The 13686-nt window shown below is 48.4% G+C and overlaps 1 protein-coding gene across 3 annotated transcripts in view; it reads left to right on the top strand.

Annotated features, from left to right (window-relative positions):
- The first annotated feature begins 351 nt into the window (after nucleotides 1–351).
- The window catches only part of LMF1 (lipase maturation factor 1), a 203577-nt gene continuing 190242 nt past the window's right edge, over nucleotides 352–13686 (top strand). Inside the window, exons 1-2 of one of the 3 annotated variants that reach the window (XM_074840918.1) lie at nucleotides 352–550; nucleotides 10781–11090. In XM_074840918.1, the coding sequence (XP_074697019.1) occupies nucleotides 352–550; nucleotides 10781–11090 (509 nt within the window). Of the gene's footprint in view, nucleotides 551–10780; nucleotides 11102–13686 lie in introns of those variants that run through there. The other 2 variants (XM_074840919.1, XM_074840920.1) reach the window with 2 other exon arrangements.

The raw sequence follows: 13686 nt of genomic DNA, 5'->3' as shown, positions 1-13686 counted from the left end.
CCTGAGGAATTTAACTTCATATTCCTCAGGGACGGAGCCCTGGTGCAGCGGGTGAAGGTGAAGGGGCTGCAGCCAGACCCTCCTCGCGGCCTCAGGGTTTTGCAGCCAACTCCTTCCTTTTCTTTCCATTTTTTTTTTTTTTTTAAACTTTGCACTTTCTCGCCGTTTTTCAACGGTCACTCCCTGCGGCCGGGGCCGTACAAACGCCGGTTTTCCACACAAACCCCGGGCCCCGCCGTGGGTGACACGGTGTCCGCCCCCGGGCAGCCCCGCCGCCGCCTCAGCGCGGCCTTTCCCGCCGCCGCCCTCAGGGCCCGGCGCGGCGCGGCGGGGGGCGGGCCGGCCGCACGCATGCTCGCTGCGGGCCCCGACATGGCGGCGCCCAGCGCGGCGCTGAGGCAGAGGCGGGCGGCGGCGGGGGACGGTGCCCCCGCGGCCCCGGAGCGGGCTGTGGTGGGGCCGGCGGGCAGCGGGGCCGAGCCGCCGCTTCTGCCGGGTACCTTCTGGCTGACCCGCATCGTGCTGCTGCGATCCATAGCCCTGCTTTACTGTGAGTCTCTGCCCCGCGCCTCTTTCTTTCCGCTGCCCGGGGAGCGGGTCCCGGAGGAACCCCGGGGCTGTGGGGGGGCGGCCGGGCTCGTCGTCAAGCAGGAAACCCGTGAAGTCCTGGCGTTGCCCCGTCCCTCATGGCCTTCCCCGCTGCAAAGCCTCCGGTGGGGCAGGCGGGACCCCTGACACGGGGAAGGGGGGAGCCCCCGGGCGCCTCAGGGGTGGGTGCTCGCCCTCCCGTGGGGTCCCACTGTGGTGGGAGAGGAGGCCCGGGACCATCTTAGGTGCTCGGTGGTGAATCTCTGTTGGCGGGATGGGGGCTGCAGGTGCTTTGCCCCAGCTCCCAGGTACAGACCCCATCCTGGTGTGTCAGGGGTGCAGCAATTGCACTGAAGAGCCCTGCCTGCCTTTTACCAAAATACTGGTTAATTTTGGGTGTTGGGGGTACGTGTTTGCGTACACAAAGCTTGAGGGGACGAGTGAGATGTGAAATGGGAAGAGCCTCTTGTTTTCAACTCTTGCTTTGATGGTGGGACAGGGACCGTGCGGCTGGGATGGTGTTGGATGATGTTGGGGCTCCTGTGTTGGTGGAGCTGGAAGGAGAGTTTGTTCACGCCACAAGGCTGGTACCTGTCAGCAGAGCTGGTTGGAGTTGGTCATCCTTTTTCTTCAAGGTAGATGTGAGCTACCTGTGCCAGAGAGGAACTCTTTGTCCTATGCAGAAGCAGGTCTTTAGCATCTTACGTAGGACTGGAGAGAGATGACGTCCTTGGTGCCAACACTACCAATTGGGACCTACAATTAACATGGCCTGAAAATAGTTAATGGTGAAATGAGCTTCCAACCTTGGCTGTGCTCATTTGGCTCTCGCTTTGGCAAGTAACGCTGTGAGCCATGCTCGGAGCCCACTAGTGTTCCACTTAAAAAATATTCACAGTGAAACCTAAACTGACATGTAACACACTACGTTACAAATTTTAAACTTGCCCCAGATTTGTCCACAAAATCGTTAGGATTTGTAGGCTGCCAGCCTGCTTAGATTATTTTGCATCAAAACCATGCAGAAGTTGTAGTTTTGTATGGTTTTGACACGTGCTCTGTTTCTAGTTTGGTTTCAGCTCTCAGTGAAATGCGGGGTTATGACTCTTTCAGTCAAAATGAAAGTGATTCCGATATTCCCCCGTGTGTAAATCCAGACTGCTGAGTTTCCCGTAGCTCGGTTTGCAGTTTCCTTATGAAAAACTGATTAGTGTTCTCCGCTGTGCGTTCAGTGGAGGCCGCTGCTTTCTGGTCGCGGATTTAGGGTTATAAATGTGCCACATCTGGGACCAAATGCTGGCCCGTAGGGTGGTGGCGTGTTTGATGGGAAGGGGCTGGTGGGGGGAGTGGGAAGGGAGCAGGCGATGGCTGGAGGGGTGGGAGTTGGGAAGGGGATGATGAGGCAGAGGAGGGGAGTGAGTCAAACATATGGGACCTTCTGGTGAGTGGGAGACCTGATTTGGGACAATGAGAGCAGTAAGAGGTGAGGAGTGAGTCGCCGATTCGGGGTCAGGTGAGTTACAGCGTGGAAGTGATTGAAACCTGCGGGCTGCAAGGAGAAAGGGGGAGCGAGGATACGTATGCCAGAGGATGAAGCTGAGATTGCAGGCTGGTGAGTGAAAGCGGGATGAGAGAAAATAGGGAGAAGAACTGGATTTGGCACTTTTCCAAATTGGAGAGGGGAAGGGGAACACCTGGGAGTGGCAGAAGGAGGGAGGAGACCCCAAAATGCTTCCTCAGTCCAGGGTAAAGAGACCTTTTTGAGAGAGGTAGCCTCAGAGGAAAGGATTTGTGTCCCAGAGCAGGATGGGAGGATGATTCTGTCCTTTGTAATGGAAGAAGTGCAAGAGAGGAGAAGTTTACCTGCTCGTTATGCAACTTCTTATTGGTTGCAATCAGGTAACAGTGATTTCAGCTGTTTGTTTTGGTCGAGTAACAGCCCAACAACCCAAAGCCAGAAACCTGGGCCAGATTTGAGACAGGTCAGATTCTGGCTCTGGCTGTCACTTGCAGCGGTGTTCGGGCTCCAGCTCTGATCCCAACACGGGGGAAACGCTGCGCAGCCGACAACCGAAGGGTTTGTGGGGTGGAAGTTAATTGGTGTGTCTGAGATGGAGAGATTGCAAACAGGCAGATTCTTCTGTCAAAGGCTGCAAAACCATGACGTGGCTGTTGGGGTGGGATGCTCTCAAGGGAAGGTGGGTTGCCTTTTGATCTCTTCCGAGAGCCTGAGTTTAGAAACAGCAGAAAACAATTTAAAGTCTCTGTGCCAAGCTGCTCTTCCAACCTCTTTTCTGAAGATGGAACCATTTACTCTGACAGATTATTTTTTTTCCCAGACGCGGCGATTCTGCACACGCAGAGTCTCAGACTTGCTGAGGAAACAGTTGATGCCGTTGTGACAGTTTGACATTCCTCAGTCGTGGGTTGTTTTTCCCCCTTCTTTCATTTCACCCTTTTAAACGTAACCCTTTCATTCCTGCTGTGTTAAGCAACAAATCCTTTGGGGAGGACCTTGTGTTAAAGTATCAGGGAAGTGGTCACCCCCTGATGATTGTAGCTGCTGCCTATTAGTGCAGCTGTGTGAGCTGAAAGCTTGTTCTCCCTCCTAGGTGGAAAGGGAGGGGTGGGAGAGTGAAGGACCCTGTGGATGGGATGGAGAGAAACATGATTTGGGGTATGCAGTGATGCTGAGGTGAGGGGCAGAATCACTAAGCATGACCTGGGGGCCTGTCACCTCCTTCCTGCCCCCCACTCCACTCTCGAGAGGTTGTTTTATTGCCTGATGTGAGCTGGGGAGATGCTTTCCCTTTGGATCTCCTCCTGTGGAAGGAGGAGAGGCAGAGCAAGGCAGGTGCGAAGTGTCCTTCTGTGTGCCCTCCCTTCTCCCCCACTCCCTTTGGTTGTAACAGCTCTCCTCTTCTTTTTTTTGAAGGGGGTTTCCAGAAGCAGCCAGGGCCTGGGAAGTCCCTGGCAAAGCAGCTGTTGTCTGAGAGGCAGGTTAGTGATGGGAAGGTGGGAAAGACTCTGACGATTTGTGGAGGTCAGCGACCAAAACCACCTGCTGCTTGCAGGAATGGGAAGGAAGGGAAAATGGATCCAAGCTGAAAGTGCTCAGTGAGGTTTGCTCTTTGCAATGGGGCTGTGCCAGCGGGGTCCTCCCAGCCGAGCGCTACGGTAAATGAAACGCCTGTCTGCGCAATTCTGGTTTTAATACTAGCACTGTGCGCTTGTAAACTCTGCCCGCAGAGACGTTTTCAGATCTGGGACCTCTCTCTCCACCAAGTAAGTGTGGGCAGACCAAGTGGTAAAACCCTTCCAAAGGAGGAGAGTGTGAAGTAACACAGAATCCAGCCCCCAACGCTTAGGAGGAGAACAACTGTGGAGGTCTTACCCCATGCTCTGCTGCCCAGACCCCTCACTCTGTTTCTGTAGAGGCATCTCTATATGCTACTGGTGTGCCAGGTGAAGAGACTTGTCTCACAGACTTCCACCATTGCAGCCTGTCCTTCAGTGGCTAATTGCAGTCTCTAATACAGTAATTTATGGGACAGGGAGGGTTGGAGAAATGCCGTTTTGAGATTTTGAAGGTTTTCCATCCTGGTCTTGCACTGTGTGTTTCTTCTTTAAGGCAATGATTGACATTTTGTCAATGCAGAAAGTCTTTGAGGTCTTCTTGGAAGTGCTGTTATAGGTAAATAGCTGCTCCCAAATCTCTTGACAACAAATGTGCATTATTTGCTCCTTTTACCCTCCTTCTAAATCATTGTTAAGTGCCCTTTTTGGATGATTGCTATCATTAGATTTGAGATGTAGAAGTTTAAGTAATTAAGGTACCACCCTTCCCAATTTCAGCCAGGCTCTGTAGAGTGCTTTGAAATAAAAGCTATTATTTAAACCCAGTTTATCTTCCTTCTCCTTTTGTATTAAGAGTAGTATTTTCTTTCCCCAGAGCTAGAGCTACAGGAGGTTCATGCTACTTCTTCCTAATTCTGAAATTTAAAGCCTTCTCAGGGGAGTTTGGCTTCCTGTAGGTTCCTGGCTCTCCCCGGTGTCCTTCCTCCCTTCTCTCAGCCATCTCCCCTGCTTTCCATCTCCTCTTCCCTCAGTTACATTAAAAGGCTCCCAGTAGCTTTCAGCTTGCCTAGTCAGGATTATAGTACATCTTCTGACACTTTTTCTCCCCTGAAAGGTTTTATTTCAGCACAGTGCTTGTTAGCAAGTCTGTACAACGACAGCGGCATGTTAGCACTGTGTCCTCCTAGGAAGCTACGTGCCCCCCATTTAACTCTGCACGAAAGAGCCATGTAAGTGAGATGCAATTGTGTCTGGTCCTGAACAAAGCGCTTTCACCATGGGAAGATAAATTCATAGCAAGCAGTGGTAGTTTAGGGGAAATGATAACAAGAACTGAGAAGGAGAGAATCTATCTCCAGTCTGCTGCTTGCCCAGAGCTGGTCTGGAGCAGAGGGATCTTCTCAGGGCATCCTCCACCTGCAGGGGGTTTTGGGTCCTATGGGGGAGTGTTTTAGTAGTGCCACAGCCCAGCCTTTTCTGTTTGCTTTCACCTTATTTCAAACAAAGAGGCAATGGGGAGATAAGCTCTTAAAAAGCCCCCAAAGCAACCACCCCAAAGTCTTTAGCTTTGCTGTGAATAGCAATAAAACAAAAAAGTGTTAAGAACAGACTACTTTGTTGTGTGTTTATTTGTGGCTGTAAGGTTGCACGATGAAAAGGGGGTGCTTGGCTTCACTCTGGCTCTTTGCTCAGTACTACGGTGTTGTTGCTTCTGTGTTGCAAAACTTTGCAAGGGAATTTATCAATTGAAAACTTACTTGATTCATTTTTCTGATAATAATGAAAATACCATGAATATTATCCCCCTTCTTCTTTTCGGTAGTACAACCTCAGCTTGCCAGCATCCAGCATAGGGCCTTTTTGAATGCCTTCTTGGGTCAAAGGTGCACTTGATATATGGCTCCAGGCAGATTTTTTTTGTGTGTGCAAAATGTAGTTTGGTTTTCATGCAAAGCTCTGTGCTCTTGGTTCATTTCTTCTTGTGGTTTAGGCTTTAAGTAAAAGTTAAGACTTCTTTTAATGGGGGGAGAGAGAAAGCCATATGACCGGAAAGTTTTGGATTTCACATCTTTAAATCTTTACAGAGCATGAAGAATGGGATTCTCTCATTCTCCTACCATGACAGGCTGAGCCTGGGCTGGGGGAAAGGAACTGAGGTGACAGGGCAATATGGATAGACCAAATCATTTCAGATGGGCGACTCTTGTGTTGCATGCTTGGGTGGTGTTTATTGGTAGCATGTGGGTTCGAACAAGGAACGTGTTCAGTTTTGGGGAGAGAGAAGAGCCTGGGAGGGGAAGGAGAAGGTGGAGGGGGGGAGTTAATGGAAAAGTACAGTAAAGCACCTTCTGAGGTGAGAACAAGTAGTGAAGGTCTATTAGCAGTTGACGACAATTTACATGTATTACTTATGTAAAGATCAGCTCACAGCAGGTAGAGGAGCGTGCTCCCATGTGAGCTGTCAAAGGCTCCTTCTGCCTCCTGAGTGGGAGGGAGCATGGGAGTCGCTGAGGCTGAGTTTTTTCAATCCGCGAAGGAACGAATAGTCTGAAGAAGACTGGCAAAGTGCTTCAGGTGGAACAGGGGAGACTGGCACGGGCTGAAAAGTCCCAAGTGCAGGAAGTGTTGGTAAAAAGACCAGGCAGTGAGCAGCCACAGGGGTGATAGGCAAGGTGTTGGGGTTTTATGGAGACTTGGAGGTGTGCAGAGCTGTGCTGGGAGTGTGCAGGGGATGTCCCTGGATTAGGAGCCCAGCTGTGACCTCACATCATTCCCACCTGCGATGCCGGAAAGGATCGCTATGGGCAAACATCACCTTCTGTATCCTGGCTGGCAAAGTATATTCTGAACTCTGAAAAAGCACCCTTCTCAGTTATGCTCTCATTTTGTAAGCTGATAGCAGAAAGTGGGAGTCGCTCTGAGGGGTTTGGCCTGCTAAAGGGGCTGGAAGGAGTGGGTGACTTGGGGCCCTGCCTCAGGTTGCTCCATCCTGGGGGAAGCTGCCGTGGACTCCTCGGTGCAATACGTGCATGAGCTGGAGGTAGCTCGGGAGCTGGTGGAGACAAGCTGCCTAGTACGTGGAAATGCAAGTGTTTGCTGTTCTGGATGGAAGAATAAATCCTGAACTGGCAGGAGATGCTGATCAATGCGTTGCCCAAAGTTTGCAAATGCAGGAGCTGGGTTTGCTGAGGAGGAAGGCAGCTTCTCCCAAGCAGGATGTGGAGTCTTGCAGCTCTGTTGGTGACTGAGACGCTGCCCACCTGCCTGGCTAACAGCGGTGCTCGCCGGCTCAGCATCTCTTTTGCCATTTCAACATCCCTTTGGGTAAGATCCTTCTCTCTTTGCTGCCAGAGATCGGAACATCCCTGGGCTGGCACGAGCCTTGCAGACACCCAAGAGCACGGCTTTACAGAGCATTTGGAGAGGCTGAGGCAAATGCAGTGCCATTGCTCGAGCAGACTCCATCCATGCCTTGGACCCCGTGGCGTGGTTGAACCCAGCACGCTGCGTAGGTGGGTCCCCTCAGCATTGGCTGACTTACTACCTGGTGAATTCTGGTTCATGTTATAGGCCTGCTCTGCCACCCTCTTGCCAGGAAGAAGGTACAAGACAAACAAGAGAAGCGATTAACCTTGTCCCATGCCCTGGCAGTGCAGTGAGCGTGCCAGCCAGTGCCCAAGGTGGAAGCAAACTTGTTTGACCATGTTTACCTGGAGGGAGTGGGAAGATGGAGAGTGGAAAATCCCCAAATACAAGGCCAAAGGGAAGGTTTCAGAATAGGGGTTAAGGAAGAGGAAGAAAAGCACAGACTTTGGGGGCTAAAAGGGACTTTTTCCCCCCCCCCATCCCAGACTAAGCCAAGATCAAAGAGAAGGGAGCGGGGTCTGTGTTACAGTCAATTTAAGGATACAGTTTCTTGAGAGGGGTTCAGGGAAAGGAAGCAATGCCAAGCTGATAAATAACTTCCCTTTTTTTCCCCTGGATCTGTTCATCTCCTGTGTTGCTGAAATCCTTTGTGGAATCTGTCTTTAGTTTCAACTATTGCATGTGTCGGGTAGCGTGGGAACCACTGCCTACAGGGCGAAGCCTCTCGAAGACATAGCTGGTGCCTTGGAGGAGCAGGTCTAGGTGATTTGGTGGGGGTGTTTGAGAAGTGGGTGCTGCCTAAGGGATGTGCCTTTCAAAGGTGCTCCAAAAGATGCCAGAGATGAGTGGAGAAGGGAGCACGGCGTGGTGCGAGACAGCGGCTCAGCTTGGGGAGTGTCCAGGAGAGGGAGCTGGATCCGGGACGGAGCAGCACGTCTAGGAAACGCTGCACACGTGTGAGCAATAAACGGCGCTGGCGATGGCTTGGGAGGGTGATGGATCGAAACCTAAGTGGAATGGTCAGGATTGTTTCAGGTTAGATGAGTTCTTCGTAAATTAGGGCCGTTTGCAGGTGGGATTTAGCTGTGAAATGGTAACGTGCGAAATATCAGCAGTGCGGTGTCTTGGGAGAAATCGGTGTTCTGGGAGAAAACCACTTTGGAGCCCATCTTTAGTTGTGCAGTTCATGCCAACCTATAATGCAGTCTGCTGCTTTCAGACTTAAAAAGGCTGTACAGTATTTTGTACATACAATGTGTACTTTTCTGCAATAGCTATAGTTTGTTTTTCCTAATTTACCCTTTCCTTGTTTATCTTGCATACTGTGCAGGGGTCTAATTTAGATTTTTTTAGAAAAAAAACCTGCTTAGCAGTTATGGGTTGGGGCAGCAATTTCTGTAGCATTTAGAGGTGAATTTGATTAGCACTTTTGGAAAACTGCAGCAAACTGCAGTGCTAATCAAGGGAAATGAAGCCATGGAGCTTTAAGGCAGAGTTGGTCTTTATTTTTTTAAACGCCAAAAATGAAGATATTAAGCTCTCTGAGGCTCAGAAGTATTATACTTGTGCTGGTTTCACGTGTCAGGCTTTCTGATGCCGAACTGAATGTTGGTAGAAAAATATGAATGCTTTAAAATATAAAACACTTAATTTGCAGTCCAAAACTGATTCTTCAGTGTTGCGATCAGTTTTTGTCTTATCCTTCCCTGTCCATAATTGAATAAAATATTCTGTGTGTCTTCTATTTGTTAGTAAAATCCTTTGCTGTGTATAAAAGACAGACAGAAGGAGACACAACCAATTAAACCCCCAACTTTATTGTGTTAGCGCTGTGATTCAGGATCTGTTGAAATCAATGGAAACCCTCCCAGTGACCTCAGATACGCGTTGGATTGTGAGTTTTAGCGGTTTTTCAAATGAGAACAAAATGCATGGCGTGTGTTTAAAAAAAAAAAAAAAAAGTGGAGTAAGCGTTAAGTGGATTAACCAAGATCCACTGGAGACCTTTGTGCGTGTCTGGGGGGAATGGGACATTTATTTTTATTCCCTGGGGCTGCAGACTTTTGGTTGCTAATCAGACTTCAAAGAAACGGGAATCCAGGCCTGAACTCGGGATATAGTTTCACATAGACTTTCCCCCAATGTTCCCAGTGAGAGACACCAACCAGATGAACACCAGAATTTGTGTTTGCAGAATGACAGTATTCAGATAAGGAAGGAAACAGATTTGATCATTAACTAAGGGGGACTGGGGGGAAACAAATTGGCCTTTTGCGAGTCCTCTGCTATTGCTGTGTGTGACGTGGCTGGTGTTTGGAAAATGTTTGAAAGATGGGTAAGTTAGCTGCTGGGAGCAAAATGTATGGAGCCTAATCAGGAAATGTTGGCCTTCATCATTTTTTTTTCTGAGAAATGGAGATTACTGCAGTTACTAACTGCAAATTGGTAACTGGAGGAGATTCCTAAAATATGAGATAATCCCTAGAAGCTGACCAACTTTCTCTGTAGAACATCAAATTCTAGGTCTACAATCTGTAATTAAATTGCTTATGTGCTGTTAAAAAAAGCATCTGGCTGTTCTAAGATTGTTCAGCGCAAGAGCATAGACACTATAAATGAGAGAGCTATAGTGACATGTAAAAAGTAGCAATTTAGAGGACAGGAAAATATTAAGATTTTGTATTTCTAACCTACCAGGATGTGAGAGGATCCAGAAGGTCAGCCCATAGTATGACTACTGTATTCTGCAATTGCAGTGTATAACCATTAACCATTATGCTGCCAAAAGACTTAAGGTGTCCTTTGGACCCTTCTTGAACGGTATGAGTTTAAGCTGTCTCATTAACAGTATTTTGAAATATTAAGTGTTTTCAATATAAGGAAATAATCCAGTATTTGATAGATGCACAGAAGGTGTTATGTAAAAATGGAGATAAGCTTTGGCTTTATAGGACAACATAACCTCACAGGCAACAATCTGCTTTCAGTCTGCCGTGGGTTATTTGAACTGGGAGTGCAGACATTGTAAATCACCATCCACAACAAAGCCCATGCTGGAGCTGTTGTCTATTTACACTGCAAAATGTTTTGTGAAGCTGAAATAGGAGGGGTCAGAAAGTACAGCTGTGTCTTTGCTGCCGCCGGGCCGAAGGGAGTTGCGTGTGCTCTTGTGGCTGCTTCCGCTGTGCTCCCCGGTATCTGTGCGTGAGCCGAGGGTTTCTCGGTGTCTCCTTTCCGAATGCTTTTTGTAGAAAGGAAATTCTGTCTGAGAGTCTTGAAATGAATGCATTACTCTCACTCGTACTCTGCAGTGCAATTAAGCTGTTTACCTCATCTGCATGGGGAGATGAATAGTGTATGTGACTAACGTAGGGTCACGCAGAGTCTAACAGAGCTGGGCTGAGCCTCCTGTTTCTGTGCTGGGTCAGGTCGCTCACTTACAGGGAGCTTTTCCCAGAAGCGCATTGTTGAGTTTGCCTGAAGCAAGTGGCATGTCCCTTACAGCTGTTGAGGAGAAAATTATCTCAAAACAGACTCTGTGCCATTTCCTGGTGTGAAGGCACAGACAGTATTTATAGAATTCCTCTGCCTTTTGCATCATGGTTAATAGAAATGACTGTGTTGTATTTTAATGGAGATGAGGACATGTGAATCAATTCCTTCCCGAGGCATGAATATACTTCTGTAACTCTGGACTCAGCCTGGATGACTTCTAATACTGTTTTTCCCCCTCCTTGTTTTCCTCTAGTTGTGGCCTTCCTGGTGGCATATCATCAAAATAAGCAGCTGATAGGAGAGAAGGGGCTGCTCCCTTGTAAACTGTACCTGCAGAATGTCAAAAAGTATTTCAAAGGGAAGATCAACCTGGATGCTCTGAGCTACGCGCCGACAATCATCTGGTTTCTGGATTGGTCAGACATGGACAGCACCTTGGACTACCTCTCCCTGTGTGGCCTGACCACTTCAGCCTTTGTGTTGGTAACTGGATGTGCAAACATGGTCCTCATGGCTGTCCTGTGGGTTCTCTACCTCTCGTTGGTCAATGTTGGACAGATCTGGTAGGTTAACAGTCTCTCTGCTTTGTTTTTCCTTGTAATCTCTTGCTGTTCATTGTACATGTTGACTTTGTGTTACCATTTGAGGTTGGTAGTCTGGTAAGGAGCGGTGTAGGTATGTGAGATAAGGAAAGCATTTGACAGAGATGGGTTATGGGCATGCCCCTGCTCTCGCTCTTACTTGGGATATCTGCACTGATTTCTCTTATCCTCTGAGAGAGGCAAATTGGCTGCATAATGTGCCATACTACACGTTGTCCCTGCTGTGGAGTACTTTTCCTCATGGCTGTTGCAAGGGAATTCCCCCAATAATTACCTTGGAGATGGTTTCTCAGTTTTCAGTTCAATCCAGAAGAGAGCTGGGACACTCATGATGAGTACATGAAGCCTCTGGGGAAAAAGTAAAGGAGAAACAGTGACTGTCTGCGTATCGCCTTGCTGCAGGGAAAGGCTGTGGTGCAAAAGGAAAGGCTTTAGGTGGTCCTCACACTTGTTAAGGCCCCAAATACATTGGTTAAAAGGCGGTGGGCCCTTAGAACCTCAAATTTCATTAGTTCACCTCTTCAAGTACCTCTCTGCCTGTAACAGAGGTGATGTGGCAACTTCAGGGAAGTGAAAGGCCATGAAGAGGTGCCCAAGCTGTGAGCATGATATAGCTGCATCGCTGGGATGTTCTTCCCAAATCTTCTGGCTCAATAACACACGATGGGACACCTTCCCTGTAGATGGGCTCAGTGAATTTAAATTTAAGGATCTGCATGTGCTTGGGCAGGCCTGCATCTTGTCCTGTCCCATTCATTCCTATCCTACTCCAGATGGTATGTAAGTGGGTGAAGGATAACAGCTTCAGTTTTCTGAAAAGCTCTGTTCTCTGAGCTCTTAACTCAGCATGAACTTAAGACTGTGAAAGCAAGCCACAAAATTTGAAAAATAACTTGGTGGATAGTTTTCCGTTGCCCATTTCCAAGTTATTCCAAAATCGCTCGTCTATTTTTCTAGATGTTTTATGTTACAGGGCAAGAATTCAAGCATCGTCCTGCTTTCATTTCCAGAGATACAGGAGCCTGTGTCACTGTAGCAGCAAAATCTGGATGTGTTCCTTGACTTCCTTCTCTTTGCGTTTCTGGTTGTGGGGGTGGAAAAAGCCCTAACGACCTCCCCGTTCAGCTGCAAAGGTTTTCTAGCTGAAAGCTGGATCCGCAGTGACTCCTGAGGCTGAAGGTTTGATCTGGCTTGCCCCTGAAGTAGTGGGGTAACTAGATACCAGCATGACAGGCTTTCTTTGTTAGTGTCCATGAGGCATTCTGGAGTGCTCAGTGTACTGGTGCTGTGGCTATAGTGGTGCTATGATGTCGTTACAGTTTTGATTTTAAAAAAAGCTAGCTGGAACGTGTTCTCCGTGTCTCGTTGGGCAGTTGTATTCTGTGCTGGTCCTCTGCTCCAGTTGCTTTTCCTGGTACAGGCAGGCTTGTGGTGTCTTCTCTGCTGGTGCTGGAGGGGTGACAGTCCTGCAGAACTCTTGAATTTTTGCCAAAATAAATCCAGTTGTGCCTGTTGAATGCATGGCTGTTTTGTCATCTTTCAAGTCTTTAAGGAAGAGGCAAAGGGCCAGGGATAGAGAAGGCAGCCTTCTTCCACTGCTGCACCGAACCACCACCAGCGTCCAGCAGACCTTGTCCAAATGCCTCTTCCTGAGGGGGTTGGAAGCTCACGGCCAAGCGTCAGGTCTCTGCAGCTCTGAAGACAATGAGCTGGCCAGCAGGAATGCAAGCGGAGCCCAGAGTTTGCCTCTTGTGGATGCTGTGGTTGAAAGGAATTGACTCTTGATATTTGAGATAAGGCTGTATTTTTTCCTCCTTTGCTACTTCAGATTTGGAGTTTCAAAGTTACCCTGGCCCAGGCAGGTGACTCCTGGTTATGCAGCAATAATACACCAAGGGAATGGGTCAGGTTCTTCTGGGGAGGGAGTGAGAGAGAAAAGAGGGGGGGATAGAAGGCATTGCCTCAACTTCATCTCTTCTTAATTATGTCTTCGAATATATATTAAACAGGAAATTAGGTTCTTGTAAAAGGGTGAGGGAAAAGAATCAAAGCAACCTAGCAGTACAGTTCATTCAGCTGTGGTTACATTTTTCATTAGATCCTCTGAAATGGGTCACTGGGTGGTCAAAACCATATTATTATTGTGCATGCAGTGTGACGTTCAATTCCCTGGAGAAAGGGATGCTGGGTGGCTTGGTACTTACAGTGCAAGTAAATGTGGGGAAAGAGCAAAGAAGGGATTAACTAATTTCTCACCATCCTTCAGGGAATTTCAGTGGCACGAGGGATGAGCTTGAGAGTACCTGAGATCTCATGAATTCTGCTGCTGATCAGGGGTGGGTGGGTGACAGCATTGGCCTTGGAACTAAGGCTGGCTTTAAAACTGCCCTTTCACACTGGTTTGTAGGTGGGGTTAGGTGGTCCTGTTAACTTTGTCTTACTTTCAGATTTGGGCAGATTGAGAGGTTCAGATGAGTTCTTATTGTTCTCCAAAGCTTTGACTCACATTGACTTCTTGTAAAGGGGGAAAGGACAACGTCGTCAGGCATTCCTGTTC

The sequence above is a fragment of the Strix aluco genome, chromosome 15, assembly GCF_031877795.1.
Source record: "Strix aluco isolate bStrAlu1 chromosome 15, bStrAlu1.hap1, whole genome shotgun sequence".
In the NCBI taxonomy this organism is placed as follows: Eukaryota; Metazoa; Chordata; class Aves; order Strigiformes; family Strigidae; genus Strix; species Strix aluco.
This window is presented reverse-complemented; position numbering and strand designations above follow the sequence as displayed.